This window comes from Sinohyriopsis cumingii, unplaced genomic scaffold (assembly GCF_028554795.1).
Source record: "Sinohyriopsis cumingii isolate HCF-2022 unplaced genomic scaffold, ASM2855479v2 utg001564l, whole genome shotgun sequence".
Taxonomy (NCBI): Eukaryota; Metazoa; Mollusca; class Bivalvia; order Unionida; family Unionidae; genus Sinohyriopsis; species Sinohyriopsis cumingii.
The window spans coordinates 735986-753756 of NW_028316019.1; the positions used below are offsets into that span (position 1 = coordinate 735986).

Genomic DNA, 17771 nt, shown 5'->3' on the forward strand with positions numbered 1-17771 from the left:
TTATCATCATTCTTAATGATTCTACAAGAGCTCCACAGAGTCAGGATCTCCACTACTCATATTGATAGCCCCTCTACGGCCTCAGCAATTATGGTTCTGCAATCTTCATAAGCTGTTGGCAAACCAGCCTAGGTCATTTCCTTAGAGGAGCTCAGGGATCTATTTTTGCAGTACATTGGGGCCTCTTCTGCACAAGAGTCCACAAACTCTCCTTCATGCTTGGCTCATCTCAAGTGATTTATATGCCAGGACAAGTTTTTGAGGTGGGTTGCAAATTGTATTGTTCAGGCCAACAAACAATCGATATCCATGGTCTATACTGCAAAGCGGAGAATCTTTTGCAGTTGATACTTTAACAGTAGGAAATGCATTAATCCTAGCTGTCTCTTGATGAGAGCAATGACAGACTGATTTCTTCCTGTTAAAAAAGAACTAAACAAACTATTCAGTCTGTAATATTACCATAGATGAGCATTATCCAACCTGATCAAGTTCTCCAGGCCCAGTCATTGGTTCTTACCCTTGTATTTCCAGTCTTATCAGGTATTTTGAGCCACAGATAATTGTTTCTCACTCTTGAATGCCTAGACAAGGGGTGTCAAACACACAGCCCTCCAGACTCATTAGTCCAGCCTGGTCCAGACTAAAAGATATCAGATATCAGCAAGTAGCGGTAACAGTGAATAAAGTTCTGTACCAGTATACTTTTTTTTAGCCATTAACATTTTCTTTTCAGTGTAAAATTCTAGCAGTTATAGAATTGATTTACTGCAATTTTTATGTCGCTTTTTCTTATCTATCAGATATTAATTCATACAGTGTAATGTGTATGTGTAGTATTAAAGAATACATAGTTCATGATAAGTATTGCACAAGTGAAGTACAGCTATACAAAATCTGGCCTGCCAAAGCAAATTAGTTTGACACCCCTGGCCTAAGATCGAATCTCTTGTTGTTTTTGTCACACACACCCCAACCCTGAACTGTTGGATGAAGCTGCATTCAAGAACCTTATCTTTTAATTGTTTTCCTTTTCTCATTACCTTCATGCTTTGTCTATAGAGATGGTTCTTTATGGCTTCCTTTGAGTACATTTTAAATAGTTTTTTCTTTGCTTTTGGAATTTTAAAATTCATGGATGTCATTGATCTATGGTGAAGTGTGCTGCTGGATTCTCTTTGTTGAAAAGTAGTAGATGTCACCTATTTTCCAGACATAAACATCAGTTCCCAAATAAAGAAAAGGTCACATGTTTTTTTTTTACCATGATATTTTAGATTGGACAAACTATAAAATAAGATTTAAAAGGTTGGTTAAACAAATTTACAGTAATAGCAATGCTTAGCTCTCCTTGATACCTCTCTGTTGTGTTAGAGTTAAAACTACATGGAAATTTTGCCTTCTCTAATTTCAGATGTGGAGAAAGATGTGACGAAGCTACATTTAATCTTAACTGTCAGGGAAAGTGCAACTGTCAAACTGGATCTTCTTGTGAACCTCACAGTGGCAACTGCATATATACAACTGGTAAGCTAATGTGCAAACCTGGCAAATATAAAAGCATATACTTATGCATAGCATCACCTATAATATAACTATAATTGTAACTATTTTTGGTTAAGTTTCTGCATTTAGCTCTGGTCTTTTGCGCACTGTATAATACAATTGTACCTTAAATCATGAACATGGTGAAAATATGGATCTTGACAAGTATTACTGTGACCTGTACTGCACACCACTGACGTTACCTACATTTTATCCTTAAAGTTTATTTTTCCAACTTTGTTTATGGTAAAATTATCAAGCTAGATATATTGACCACATCTGTGTTTGTACTATACTCCTAACTTAACAACAAATATTACTGACTTTGACATTTCATATTTTACTGGACCAGGTTTTAGTTAAGTTCTTATAGCTGATTAAGAAGTGGGTGATTTCCAACGTGTATCGATAGGATTTGTACCTAGGTTTAAGAAAATTGATGAGAGAATGCATCTTCACCCTTATGTTAAAAGTAGGTCACTGTAACAGGGGTGCAAAATTAAGAGTAAAAATAATACCCTGGTATCAGAAATGGGGGTCAGATTGAGTTAAAAACAAACCTTGGTGTCAGACTTGAGTGGTCAGATTAAACATTTGGGGGTCTCTGATACACAGATGAGGGTAGAGGAAAATGCTGCTTTGATCCGTATTTGAATTTATGAAATGAGTTGAATAATGTCCCGCTTTTGTGATCTTCATAAATTTAATATTAAATCATTACCTATTTGAGATACTTCTTATCACATAATTTTTTTTCCAGTGGAAATTAGATAGCTAAATGATCAATTTTTGTTCATTCTGACAGGCACTGCACCTTTCATTTGTTGTGTGTAAAAAATAGTCCCAAACAAAGTAGAACTAGTATAAACATTTAAAAGTAGATTATCCTTTTCTTGCAAACTATAAGTTAAATAGCCAGCATCCTTTCTAATGAACAGAACATTTTACACAGACAAAATCATTCTTCAACAAAGAATGTCCAATTCACGTGATATCATGTTGTTTGATGAAGTACTCCGTTAGATTGCAGTAGATTATCTTTGTTTACATAACCTAACATGTCACTGTCACATTATGTTGTTGCAATATTTATATAAAAGAAGGTTTACTGGATGCAGAAATTCCCATATTTACTGTAATGTATTTGTGACCGGACATTTACAGTACTTGGCTTGGAACAGCTGACTATAGAATCTGTAAGCAAATTTCATTTTGAATCAGAATTGCATCACATATTTACAGCATGAATAGGCACTTGTATAAACTTCTGTCAGTTTGGAGATCAGTTTATGTCCACATTCTTCTATGAACAGAGGTGAGTTTATTTACCTTTGTAAGTTAACATTTAAACCACTTTTGTATATATAGTGGATTCCATGCTAAAGGTTTACTGCCAACCTCCAACCCAACCCTACACACCCGCTATGAATTGAGCAATACCATTAGTTTTACTTCTTGTTGTTATTCTTGTCTTGGAGTTTTACACCATTTTTCTTATGGTGATATTGTTATACATGACATAAGAAACCCCTGTGGGGATACATGTCCATATTCAGACAGCCAATACAATTTTTCCTCAATTTCCTTTCGCAAGTTGAATTGAAAAACTTGGGAGAGAGCATACTGTCAAAGAGGCTTTTCAGATTTATTCAAAATGATTTAAATCCCTCATTAGATAAGACAAACATTACAGTAAAAAGGAAAAAAAATAATCTTTAAGCATATTCTGAATTTGACCAATTTTGACAAGAGAGCGTCTTAGCATAAAGGCCTTTCAAATTGATACAAACGATGCTTGTCTATAGTCAGGATTAGATACCATTATCAAAAGCTGACAAACCTTTAAACAGTTTGTAAAAATCTAGTGAACATAATTCTACCACATTTGACAGAAAGCATGTGAGAAAAAATTATGTCAATCCATCATTAAAAATTGTTACTGTTACTAAAATTAAGAAACCTTTAAATGACTTCAGTCATTTCATAAACAAATGAATAGAATTTGACCAAATTTGATAGAGAGCACGTATCTCGGTACCAATTGTTTTTCCATATACCTCAATGCTAATGTTTTGTGAAATAAATATACTTTCTGTCCTACTTGGGCATGCATGTCACACACTGTCATATAGAATAATGCTAGATTGTCAATTTGACAATGACATAACCGGGTACTCCATTGCATTTAAGAGAGATAACTCTACTGGAACCAGATGGGTAAGAGTTATCTAGTCACAACAAGCACATTTTCAGCCATGTGTACCATATTTTAAAAAATTCATAAAAAATACAAAATATGATCTAGATAAAAATGAACACAGACTCACATGTTGCCAAGAGGCTCAACTTTTTTTTAAGCCAAACAGAAAGTACAACTCTTACATAATGCACAAATCGCAGCTAGTGTTGTTCTTTAATTCTGAATACAATGTTCACTACACATTAAGCTCTGCCCACCTGGACTTGCATAATTGGTACCGTTATACCTATAGCAAACCTTAATATTTCCAATAATCTGTAGTTCGGGACTGTATAAGTAACAAATATACTTAGTCTCACTTGTGGAAAACAATTTGATGAGGTACTAACCTATGTCTTATATGAATGTGTACAGAAATGTCATTGAGCTGTTTGAACTCTTGTTTTCATACTTCTGCTTCACTATCAAAATCATCTTTTGAAATAAAATGAATTCTTTCAACTATGAATTGTATCTTATTCATATTAGCCCTTATTGAACTTCACATAGGTGATATGGGATAAATCACATTATGTCATATTATGTAATAACTAGGTCAAAGGTCAATGTACCAAATAGTTTGTACCTGTCCTACTTCAAAATGTACAATTCACCTAAAAGAAAGGAATTTATATTTGTTTGGTAGGTGCAGAACTTAACATCAGAGACAGGTGGACATGACCCAATTTTATTATAAAGTATAAGCTTTGACCACTTTACACTGTCTGCAGATGTAAGAGGTCACTAGCCACCAGTCCTCACACAAAGGTCCACCTACCCATTCTCTTTGTAACACAAATAGTAAGCTTTCCTCCTTTGTAACGTGAATAAAATTGTTTCAATAAGCCAATCAGTCACCAAATATAATAAATCACAGCTTCTAAGTGGTTATGTTGGATTGGGGGTGAAATTAGGGGAATAAAATACAGAAAAATGCCAAATATAAACATTAAGTATAGCACATTAAATGGAGTTAAAAACAGGAGGAAAGTCTTTATCTAAAAGGGAGAGGTAGCTTATGATAAAGGAATTAAAGGAGGCAAAATCAGCAATGCAAAAAGTGAGAAGTGAAAGTTTGATGATCTTACCTTGGACAAATATATGGGGCAGGGTCCAACAGGTCCAAGGACAGCCCAAAGGCAACTGTGCTATAACATCCCTTACAGGTACCCAAATTTCAAGTGTTCGAGTGTTCTCTATCCTGGTTTATGGCATGCCTAACAAGAACAAGATAGCAGTTTTTGTACACATGATTTCCATCTAATATAAAAGGGTGAATAATTTAGATAATATGGTTTATGGCATGCCTAACAAGAACAAGATAGCTGTTTTTGTACACATGATAACCATCTAATATAAAAGGGTGAATAATTTAGATAATATAGATACATATAAAGTATATTTCTTCTACATAAGAATTTAATAATAATTGGCATAAGATAGAGAGGAACTTATCTCAGATTCAAGCAGAACATACCTTATCAGATTTTAAACTTGTAAACTTTACTGTGAGAAATTATTAATTTGCTTCTACTTACATTTGCATCAAGATTGAAAGCTAATATAATACTTCACAAATCTTCTCTTTATTTTCATAACCAGTCACTGAAAATGTGAGATTTTATTTCCTTGAAATGTTATGACTGGTGTAAGGGAGATAACTGAATGATATACATAAGGTGTGGTAACCTTTAATACATTATCCATGTAATATAGATGCGTTCATCAACAACCTGTATTAACTTCATTGCAATTAAATTATCTCAAAATACATTACTGATAAAGTGAGACCTAACATTTAGACTCCTATATTTAGTGGAGACCTCAAGAGTCATGTAATTTTAATTTCTAAGATGACACAGCTCTTTCATATCACATAGTTCATATTTTCTACAATGCCAGCATGTAGAGTGGAGCCTTCCATAACCATGCAGATATCATCTCATGCCAATTTGGATTTTTGCGATGAGATGCAAAGTTTCAAGAACAGTGTGGATTTGAATGGAATGAATACGCACTGTGTGACTAAAATGGTTATCATTCTGTAATGTTGGACCAAACATGGAAATTCCACAAGAGCAGCTTGACAGAAAGAAATAGGATTAATTGAAAGTCAATAGTAGATTATAATTGGGCTTATACAAGTGCCAATGGGAAATGCTGACTTAAGGAAACTGTTCTTGTTTGTTGGTATTCACTGCTACTTCAACAAAAGGGAATGCAAGATAACTGAACTAACTACATGAACAATTTCAAAGCAGGAAAGTGTATATAAAAAAAGGACAATTAGAGCAGGACAATTCATATCAAAGTTGGAAGGAATACCATATCTTTAATACATTACCTAAACATTACTCATGCCAGAACATCCCACATGGTACAAGTGATCTATCTACAAATCTACAAATGTACTTAGAGTGTTCTCTATCCTGATTTATGGCATGCCTAACAAGAACAAGATAGCTGTTTTTGTACACATGATTTTTCATCTTTTGCAGGTAAAATAGCCAATATTTGGCCAAAATCAACTAAATTATGTTTACATAACTTATTTTGTTGCATGCATTCCAGTCTAGGAGGTAACAGCACATACATAAAGGCATCAGGTAACACAAGTCTATATCTATCATAGCTATAATTATCAAAAGTCCCCATCCAAAGCCAACTTGTGCTATTTTCTGAAGATTTCATACATTTTATTCTTAAAGAACTTTCAATATTTGACCAAAACTGTTCAGCACACATTTGTTTTCCTACATCAAACTAGTATAGTCCATAAATGCCGCCCACATGTATGCGTTTCTATGGATACACTGTGAGGCTGTTCTTTCCTTTAGGTATCACGGTACCAATTGTACACAGACTCACATGTTGCCAAGAGGCTCAACTTTTTTTTAAGCCAAACAGAAAGTACAACTCTTACATAATGCACCAATCACAGTTAGTGTTGTTCTTTAATTCTGAATACAATGTTCCCTACACATTAAGCTCCGCCCACCTGGACTTGCGCAATTGGTACCATTATACCTATTGTGAAGATTTTCCAAATTTGTACAGATGATGCCAATCTCTCATGTCATTAGATGGGCACAGACAACTAATTAAGTTCCCATGGACCGTAATGTTGATATTTATCCAGATTACTATGTTTTCTTGGTAAGAATGGCAGAATTTGCCTACATCCTGTAAACAATTTATCCAAGGGGAAATTTCTAAAACAATATGATATGCCAAGCACTTTTGTTTTTGAGGAAAATAACATTGTGGCTGCCCACTTGAAAAATCCTGCTTGGTGAGATCTCCCTTTTTACATCTGGTAGTACCCATGTAGCAAGAGAGATTTTTATAAAAATGGTTCAAGATTCAAGCCTACTATTTGCATACAATTTACCCACTTTAGTCTACTTGTGATCAGATTGTGCTAGTTATTGCCAGTAATGATTTTCAGCCAATCAGCAGCCTTCATTCATTGAACTGTGGTGTTTAATATACCAGCATGATATAAATAAGCTGGTTCCTTAGGTCATAAAATAATTAATTGTGTATGGCTAAAAGTAAATTTTAATTTTCATAGTAGTTATTCATAATCACTAGCAATTTTCCTTGAAACCACATGGAAAAACATAGTTGTCTCACAACTGCTATTAAATGTGGAATTTATTTCAATCTGGGAACCTTCTCTGATAATAAATTTATAACATTTGCCATGTATAATACAAGTCTTCCTCTGAAACTTATTGGAACATGGAACAAGATTATCTTCTGTTTCCTGTGTGGATATTTAGTCCAAATTATTATATTAGCTAAATTAATGTTTATGCATATTAACAGCAAGAATCAAACAAAGGGAAGTAATCTTAGATCGTTACTGACACTCTAGTTTCTTAGATCGTTACTGACACTCTAGTTGACATGAAATATTCCAAACTTTTGCTTTTAATTACTAAATTTGACAAAAAGCATTCTAGTTAATGGCATTTAAGATTTTAGCTAACAATTCCAATCTGCCATTAAATAAGGCTGCCTTTGCTAAAAAAAACAAACAAAAAAATAAATCTGTTAAACTGCTTTATCTCTAAAACTGCTGAAAATAATTTTACTAAAATTGACAGCATCTGGAATAAAGTAATAAGGTAATTATGTCACATTTTGCACATGGCACCATGATCAGTACCCATCTTCGAAATTGTAGAATATCGTTTAACTTTCAGACAAACAGGATAGATGTTACTCTGACTAAATCGGGGCCCCGAGTGGCCGAGTGGTCTAAAGCGCTCTCCGTTACGGATCACTGCCAGCTCACCTCTGTCTGCATAGGTTCGAGTCTCTGATTCGGCCAATGTGGGTATATGAGAAAGCTTGCCAGTAGCTTCTCGAGGGTCAGTGGTTCTTTCCGGGGATTTCCCGGGTTCTTCCTCCACCATTATTACTGGCTGCCATATATAGCCTATCGTGTGCTGAAAAATGGCATTAAACCCTACAGCAACAACAACAACTCTGACTAAATCTAATTTACTTGGGGTTAAATTAGAGCACAGCTTGTTTGTAGAAAATATAAATACTTCCACTTAAGATTAAAATGCAGATGGTATATTTTTGTATTTGTATTATGTATGTATTTACTTCTTATCACAGTGCATGTAATACAGGCCCTGAAACAAGTAATTTTGTTACATTGACATTTCTGTTGCATTTCATTAATTTTGCATTCTGTCTCCTTTCATTTTGCATTTCACTGATGTTTGCATTTCATCTGTTATCTCATTTTTAACATTTATGGTCATACAACTTAAGCATAGCCTGTTGGCCATCATCCATTCATCCATCCAATAGCACAAGTTTGTTATCACTACTCCTTCTAAACTGTTTTGAAAAGTGGCCATGTTGCTGTTACTGTTCCTGTTCCTACTGAATTAATGGTGTTAGGTATATTATATTTAATATTTTTGTTCATTACTGTAAATTATAGTGATTATCCATAGCTAATTTTTTTACATGGTATTGATTACATTTTAAAATATTAAGAGTGCCTGTAGATTGCATATGATCCAGAAATAGCCATGGTCAAGCTTTTAATAATAAAACCTGTTTAGAAGTTTGCAGGTTTTTTTTCCATTGGATATAGTCAGGTGGGTTTTTAGAAGAATTAAGCTATTTCCCATTGCATTTGTTAGGTCAGGTGGGCTCTTTTACATTGTGGGATATTTGCAAAATGTCATGTGACAAATAGCAGCAAAATGCATTTTCACCTCTTTTGCTTTTATATATGAATGCAGAACTGGACACTAGTTTTCATTCTTATTTCCTGTGTACTTATTATAATATCAGTTTGCAGATGTATTTAATGTTGTATGTATATATCATTTGAGAGGAAACATTTATTTAAGGGTATTTTGTTGGAATTACAAAGAGCTCATAGGATAAAAGTATTATTTTGGGACTATTGTGAATTTATTCAAAAGACTTCAGACAATGCCATTTTTATAAATCAGGAGTGTTGGCAGACCAGCACATTCGAGGATCTGGAATGTGTTTATAACACTCAGACCTTTATGAGTGTGAATTATTTTCGATTTAATTCATAATACCGTATGTACCTCTTAAGTTTGTATTGGACAAATTTTCTAAATTAAATTAAGTTTTACAAAACTTGCTGGTTTTGCTTCTTTCTGTTACTTAATTTTTGACCATAGAGTCATAATAATAGTCATATCCGAACACTTATTATGAAGTCTAATTGGTCATAAATGAAAACTGTGCCAATCTGACACCTAATCTGGCCTCCATGGCAGCTTTCTTCAAAATCTTGGTATTGCTGCTCCTCCTGAATGGAAAGTAATGTGACCATTATGATGTCTGGTTAGTTCTTGATGTCAATCTGACCTCCAGCATGGCTACCATGGGGATCATCTTTAAATCTTATCTGCTTATTACTACTACTCCAGAATGATTAGTCTTTTCAGCAATGGGCTTCCTTTGACAAGCTTCTTATGATGTCTGGCTGGTTCTAAAGGAAAACACTGCCAATCTGACATCAACTGTCTTTTCATCACTGTTCTTCCTCTACAACTGTTATATTGCCTAGGGATTTTTACCAAGGGTCATTTTATAATGTCTGGCAGGTCTTAAATGAAAATGGTGTGTGTGTGTGATTTGTATTTTTTAAAGTAGCTTTAAAATATTTTAGCAGTCATATCTCTACGATGTTTGCAGTGTGGCAGCATACAGTGATGTCTGGCACTGGGACATCATGTCGCAGACATGTAGCATGATATCTCACCCAGTCACATTATCCTGACTCCAGGCCAACCAGTCCTAACACTAGCCTCTTAATGCTGATCACCAAACGAGGCAACTGTCAGTACCATTTTACAAGTCTTTGGTTTGACTTGGCTGGGGTTGAACCTGTGACCTGCATCCGAGGTGGACGCTCTAACCACTAGGCCACCAGAGTGGTAAAAGTGATGCCATCTGAGTCTGAAAATTGTATTCTTATACATCCTAACCTGAAAGTCATGTTGACATTAGGTTTTCGTGGTAGACTTCTTTGTGTGTCTATTTGGTCCTAAATGAAAAGTGAAAATGATGCTGGTCTGGCATTCAGTATGGCTACAATGGCTTTCATCTTGAAAATCTTATTAATAATACCCCTAAACAGAGAGTCATATTAGCATGGTTTTTTTTATCAATATACTTCTTGTGATGTCTAGTTTGTTGTAAATGAAAATGATGCCAATCTAAGGTCTTATAATCTTGTTATCACTACTCATCATAAATGGAAAATCATATTGACATAGGGTTTTCACCAGAAGAACAACTTTCTTCCTTTGGGGTGTATTTGGTCCTAAATAAAAATGATACCAACCTGACATCCATTATGGCCACCTTGAAAATCTTGTTATAGCTACTACTTGTGAAAGGATGGCCATTTCAGCATGGGTTTCCACTAGAAGACCTTTTATGATAACTAGTTGGTCCCTAATGAAACTGGTTTCAAACTACATCTGGTACCACTGCAATTATTGCCATATTGAAACTCTTGCGATCAGTCAAACATATCAGTGGTAACTTCAGTACTTTGCAATTGGAAAGAAGAATTGGAAAGAAGAAATATCTTACTGATTTCGGGAAATTAATTTTGGCCATTGGAGTTTCTTAACCTTAAGGGACTCTTGTTGAATTTTATTGGACTTATGAATGCATTCAGCTTTTGCTTTTTAGGGTTAACTTATTAACCCTTGGCACCCCGTTTAAGTGTCAGGAGGTGGTACCCTAGTTCCAAGATCTTTAGCGTAAAGGTCATTTAAGGTACACTAAAGCGGGTGGTATTACAGAAAAGTATACAGAAAGTAGATTGACAATGGTACCATATAATCTGGACTTTCTAGTCAAGTTACAAAATACAGAGGGAAAAACGTATATTATAAGACCCAATTTTTTTACACCCAAAATTAGCTTGTGGTTGGAATCAGATTTTTTGTCTGAATTTTAGACTTTTTGGGCCTCAGGTCTAAGGCAGACTTGTATGAACTAGAAGGTTGGCATATGGACTCTTTCAGCATAGTTTCTGTTTCGGCCGAAGCCAAAAAGTTAGCTTTCGGTTTGCTTTCGGTTTCGGCTGAAACTGATATTGACTTTCAGTCATCAGCTGAAGATCTATTTTAACTTTCAGAATGCAACGCTAGTGCTGCGTCTATTACTCTGCTTGTCCGCCGGTCAGTCGGCGCTAGGCAATTCTAGGCACTGTTGCATTTCAGTCTACTCGCGTGCTGAATACAGAGATTTCAGTTAGTTAAACTGTAGCGAATTAATCTATGTGAAGTAGAAAACTGAAGTTAATAATAAACGGATTAGTTAATCACCGCAAATAATGTTGAAAAAGGCAGTGTGGGATTACTTCACAAAAATCTATTCTGATGCAAGCAAGGCGCAGTGCAAATAATGCAACAAACTTGTATCACTTGGTGGTGATAAACCAAGACTTCAGACAGTTTCAAACTTGAAAGGTCATCTGGCCAGCTGCCACAAGGAGTTCCATGGTATGTATCTCAAGAGGTCCATGAACGGTGGAGCAGAGCGTGCCTCGAAAAAGATGATAATGGAAGAGAAAGCGACTAAACATGTATTACCGAATTTTGTGCAGACCTCATTGACATCTGGTCAAGAGCAGAATGGTCTGGCCACATTGCTGTTCAGTGAATTGATAAGTGCATCATGGACTTGATCGTTGTCGACATGTTACCCTGCTCAGTTGTTGAAGTGTAGCATTGCATCATGACCCAGTCCTATTTAATAAATCTTGTGTTTGGCAACTTTGGTTCATCTTTCGGTTTCGGCCGAAGGTGTAGTTAAACTTTCGGTTTCGGCCTCTATAATGAACTGCACACAGACAGGAGAATATTTGCAAAAAATAGGATAAGATGAGGATTTGGATCAAAAAGGGGCCAGGACACAAAAATGATAGGTCCAAAAAGAAAAAAAATACAAAACTCCAACTTTTACCCTTTTGCACATGCACGAGCGAAATAGCCACTGAAAAACAATATAGCACAACTTGACTGCAGGCTATTAAACCTAAATTCTCATGCACACAGATTTTTTGGATGTATTCCGAAGTAGCCCCTAGAATGTGTTTCCTACTTGGATTTCAGGTGAAAATGACAAAAATCTCCAGGGATTATTGAGTGAAATGGAGAGAACTATATCTTTCATATTCTTTATTTTTAAAGTGTGCTTGAATAAAATAGCCAAATGTGACCGCTCCGGTGGCCTAGTGGTTAGAGCGTCCGCCTCAGATGCGGGAGGTCGTGGATTCGATCCCCGGCCGAGTCATACCAGAGACTTACAAAAATGGTACTAACAGCTGCCTCGCTTGGCGCTCAGCATTAAGAGGTTAGTGTTAGGACTGGTCGGCCCGGTGTCAGGATAATGTGACTGGATGGGACATCATGCTACATGTCTGCAGCATGATGCCACAGTGCTAGTCATCAGTATAAACTGCCACATTGCAGACATCGTAGTGATATGACTGAAATTTTTTTAAAGCTACGTTTTAAATCAAAATCACATCACAAAATCACAGACAAATGTGATAAAATATGACTACAACAAGTGTAAAAAAATGGTTGTATATTATTTATCAGGAAGTTTGATTTAATGTTTATTCAAAGAAAAAATTTAAAGATACAACTGCAAATGATCATTTGAAATTGTCACAGTATGTAATTGGTGCAAGGTTAATTGTTAGTATTGTTACATGTCTATGCTTTTAAAATAAGTAACAAAAAGAGAGTGAAAAGCAGCAAGCTTTATAACATTCAGTATATAATTTATTTTCCTTGGATAAAAAGTAATAATAAGAAAAAAGGACTTATGGTATTGCAAATTAAATGATCCTAGAATTACAGACACAAGTCCTAATAATGAAAGTTCTGAATAAACTTTAGTGGAAATCCAAATTAACTGCAGTGCTAACAGTGTTGATGTGTGTGTTATGGCTCAAAGTGTTGATGTGCCAAAATAATTCAACCCAAGAAGAAATCCTTATTTGAAATTTCAGTATAAATTCAAATTTCTGTTTCCAAGAATGTTACCAGAGCAATTTTGTATTTCCAAAGAAGAAATAATTTGAATAATTCCAAATCATATAATAATTTGAATTATTCAAAATCAAATACTGTACAGAACAATAATTTGATTCTACTCAGATGTTAAATCGTAAATTAATTATTTTTCCAGTAACAAGATTATATAGTCTTCTGCCTGACCTCGGGTCTCAATTAACATTTTCATAAAAAAAAAAAAACATTACCTAATGGAAAGTAATCTTCTAGATAGTTATTAATGTTTACAAAATGAAATGTTAGTTATAATTAGAAAGACTGTGCCTAATATTATAATATATAAACTGGACTATATCAGGTATGCCAGATAAATTGTATGGGAATTCCAATAACTTAGACCCAGACCTCAAAAAACCTGTTTACCTCTGTTAATAATGATCCTGATATGGGTGACTAAAATTTGTAGATTTGAATTTACTTGGTGAAAACACTCTTGCAAATGCAATCAGTCAGCATTCTTTTTTCTTTCAAACATTATTGCATATGTAAACAAATTTTATACTTTTGATTCTGAGTCACTTTGTCCCTACAAGTACACTGCCTGAAAATTATGGTGGTCTGAGGTCCAGGACCTTTTCTTCTTATTTCTTCTGATAAATTGCAAAAAATGTGCTTTGTAATCCTTAATGAATCTGAAAAGAGCTATAAAAATGCTCTTATGCTATTGGAAGTTAATCGATAGTGAGAGACTGATAGTGTAAAGTGCAACTGAAAATGTGCAGATTTATCATGCAATACACTAATGACTAGTCAAAGCTTGATTTTCATCAATCAAACATTAAATTGTATTGAATAACTATGTTCCATGAGTGTTTAAGTATGGATTTACTGGCAGCAGACAAGAATCAACTATGGTAATTTGTCTGCTTGTAGACTTGTTGCACTGAATGGCTTCAAATGTCCCAGGTCCAAAAGGGATGGAAATTATGATAAAAAAATAAATGTAGTCTGACTTTCCAGGATCACAGGGAAAAAGGCTTGGCTGTGAACTGAGTACGATTGCAAGATGTAATATAATGTTTGTTCAGCATGTACAGCATATCCAGAGTCTACCAGTCATTCTAGTACCTTATTCAAAAGCATGTCCAATTTTATAACTGTTCCACTGATAGCACATGAAACAAGCAAAGACCATAATACTTGCACCATGATAGTTAATAAACATACCCCTCTCCATCATCAAGACCCTGATTCCCTGAGCCTTTATAGAGCTGAGTGCACATCCAATGATTCACCTTGTAAGATGGGTCAAAAGTAGTTGCTTTCTGACAAAGTAAGACCATTGCTGTTGACTGCTTTCTTCTGAGGAAGTAGGCACTTGGGGTCCATGGCAGAGTTAATCTCAGGTGGAGCAATCTACCAAGTAGTCTTAGTTTCTCTGACCTTTCCCACAAAATTTTAGATATTTTGACAACAACAATGTCCAAATATCTTAAATTGGATGGTTAAGATAAAAGGAAACATATGGACTATCTGCCATGTGCATAGTTCCTTTTATGGTTACTCACTACATATTAAATTTACTTTAAGTTTGTTTTTGCTTTTTTCTCTCATTAATTTCAGTGAATGAGATTTTGAATGGCAAATTATTTTCTTTTCTTTGGGTGTTTGTTGTCTTTATTTTGAAAATTTATAGACTTTAACTTTTATTTAACATAAGCACTGAGATTCAATGAAGATCCACCAATAGAAGTTGGAAGGCATCATTACGTGATTTGAAAAGTTTAAAATGTTAAACTTAGTAAAATATGTATATGATTGATAAAGCAAACATTTGATGTCTGAATTTTGAGGTTGAGTTAATTTTGTTATTTATATATTTATGTTAATTCACTGTAGTAAATATTGCAGTTTAGAGTCCTACTGTACCTGGACCAGTGAGTCAAAAGCAAAACCTTTTAGGCCCTGAAGTATTTCCCACTTTAAACAAACAGTAAAGAAATATGTGAACTGAGGTGTGAATCAAGCATATTAACTAGTTTAGACCAGTAGGAACTGGTTGTCTACCTCAAGAATGAGACACAAGTTGATTCAGATGTGTTTATGATTTACATTATCAGTTGAACATTTCTTTATTCTGATGTTAATACTTTCTCACTTAATAACAGGTTAGTGCTCCGAGTTCTGATAAAAGTTTCATCACCAAGATTGTTTCCCAAAATGCATGATTTTGTCTATAATTTGCTACAGAATAATACCATGAAACAAAAGCATCTTTAAACCTTTTATATAATAACCATGAAACAAAAACATCTTTAACCCTTTTATATAATACAAAATTGCATATTATTAAAAGATATGCATGATTATTTTGTGATAATTAAGTGTAAATAAAGTAGATTTTAATTTTACATTGAACCAATTTGAATGTCTGCTTTAAAGATTGTCTAGAAAAGGTTGTTGCCATATATTGCATTCTTGGTTTTGTTTATAAATCATGGTTACTGATTAGCAATCAGTGCTATTGGAAAACATTTTGAAAGAAAGCATAATAAAGACCCCAGAGTTTTTCATTATGTGCTCTTATATTTTGTTATTAGGGAGTTGGTTTGAGATCTACTTGGTCCTCTTGTTTCTAATATATGAATAATCTTATACTTTACACCATTTTTTAATGTAGCACTGGCCTATGCCTCTGGGTTGGTTACAGAGTCCAGAAGTAAGACACATTTTGATAAAGATGGTGATGGTCGTTATTATCTTTTATGTTATTATTATTATTTTTATTTGAAAAATTCCCTGTCCAGTTCAATGGGTATTTTGAAATATTGTTGACATTTAGACATTATATGCTTAGATATCAATCTTGTACTAATCCTGCCCTTACAATTATGTCCTTGGATTGCTTGAAATGTAATGATATTTTTGGGGTGATTTTTAAAACATTACATCCAGATTACTCACAATTTGGAATATAACAATAATAGCATCAGTTTATGCTTGTAGCTTTCATGTCCTTAAGTTGTGGCCTTGGATGAGGTCATGGGATTATACCCTTCAATATATCTACATCCCCTTTCAGGGGCATATCATGCTTATTACAACAGGTGGGTTTTTATTTTATATTTTACAGGTAACACTCATCATTTGGAGTCCGACAAAATTGCAGACCACCCTGTGATCATAGGACTGCTATCAGCTATATTATCTGTAATAATTTGTTATATAGTTATAAAAAACAGTAAGTTGTATTTTTTTAATATACATATATTTTTTTTCTTCACCTAGCTTTATTTAAACCATTTGAAATTATGGTATAATTGGGTCATTCTTCCTTAAAATAACAGTCTGCATTCACAGTTGTTATTTTCAAAAACAACTTGAGCATTTTGCACCACATTTAACAGAAAGCATTCTGGCATGAAAGCCTTTTAAGTTTATTTAACACTTTCATGTATGGAAAGTTACATTTCATTGCACACAGGCATATAGCAAAGGGTTTGGCTCTCCGTTATTATTAATATACATTTTCCACTCTTCATCTGAATTAATTCCATCCAGTTACAGTAAGAAATAATTAATTTTATCATAGTTTCAAGAGACTGGTGATTTAGATATGTAAGTGCATTAATAGTTGACTACAATAATGCAGGGTGGTGCTTTAACTGATGAAAATATAAATGAAAGCCTCCTTTAAAACATTTAGTAAGTAGATTGCAAATTTGCAATAATTGTAACAATTTCTCAATTCTATATTACTTCTGTAATAAACCCTGTGTTTGTGCCCACTTGTTTAGTGGCACAGCATTGGTGCTGTGTCGTATTTATTTGCATGCATGATTATTCCTATCAATAGTAGTAGTAAACATATCCTATCTAACTGGGGTGGGTATTTTTTGGCTCTGAATTTTATAAAAATCAGGATTTGAAAGTGAGAAGCTTTGTTGCTGGTTTTGAATCTCACAGTTTCAAACCCTTTAGCAACAGAAAGTATTTATGGTGTGATGTAAGTGTATGTGTGTGTGTGTATATATATATATATATATATATATATATATCGTGAAACTTCTGAAATCTAAAACATTTCAGTACACTAGAATCCCCATCAAGACCAAATTTATTTAGTCACAAATTGTACCTTTCTTAATGTCATCTTTTTTTCCACAGCAACTGAAACCCCTCAAATCCAAAGTCTGAAACAAATTTTGATCCAAAATTAAATTTTACACTTAGAAAAATGCCATAAACTGAAATTCATTTAAAACTTGGAAATATATTTTAGCTGCTGACACATGCTGAAATGGATTAATTACAGTTTTCAAGTACTGTAGTGGGCTGACCTGTGAGACCATGACCCATAAAATGTCCCAAGGGCAAACAGGATTAGGGCTGACAATAGGCTAATATGAAGTCTTTAGACCATT

The 17771-nt window shown here is 34.2% G+C and overlaps 1 protein-coding gene across 1 annotated transcript in view; it reads left to right on the top strand.

The window, feature by feature from the left end:
* LOC149771947 (uncharacterized) overlaps positions 1–17771 on the top strand; it is a 94253-nt gene that overhangs the window by 34597 nt on the left and 41885 nt on the right. The window contains exons 7-8 of the mRNA XM_089948067.1: positions 1415–1527; positions 16481–16588. Coding sequence (XP_089804193.1) covers positions 1415–1527; positions 16481–16588 — 221 coding nt within the window. The remainder of the gene's footprint in view (positions 1–1414; positions 1528–16480; positions 16589–17771) is intronic.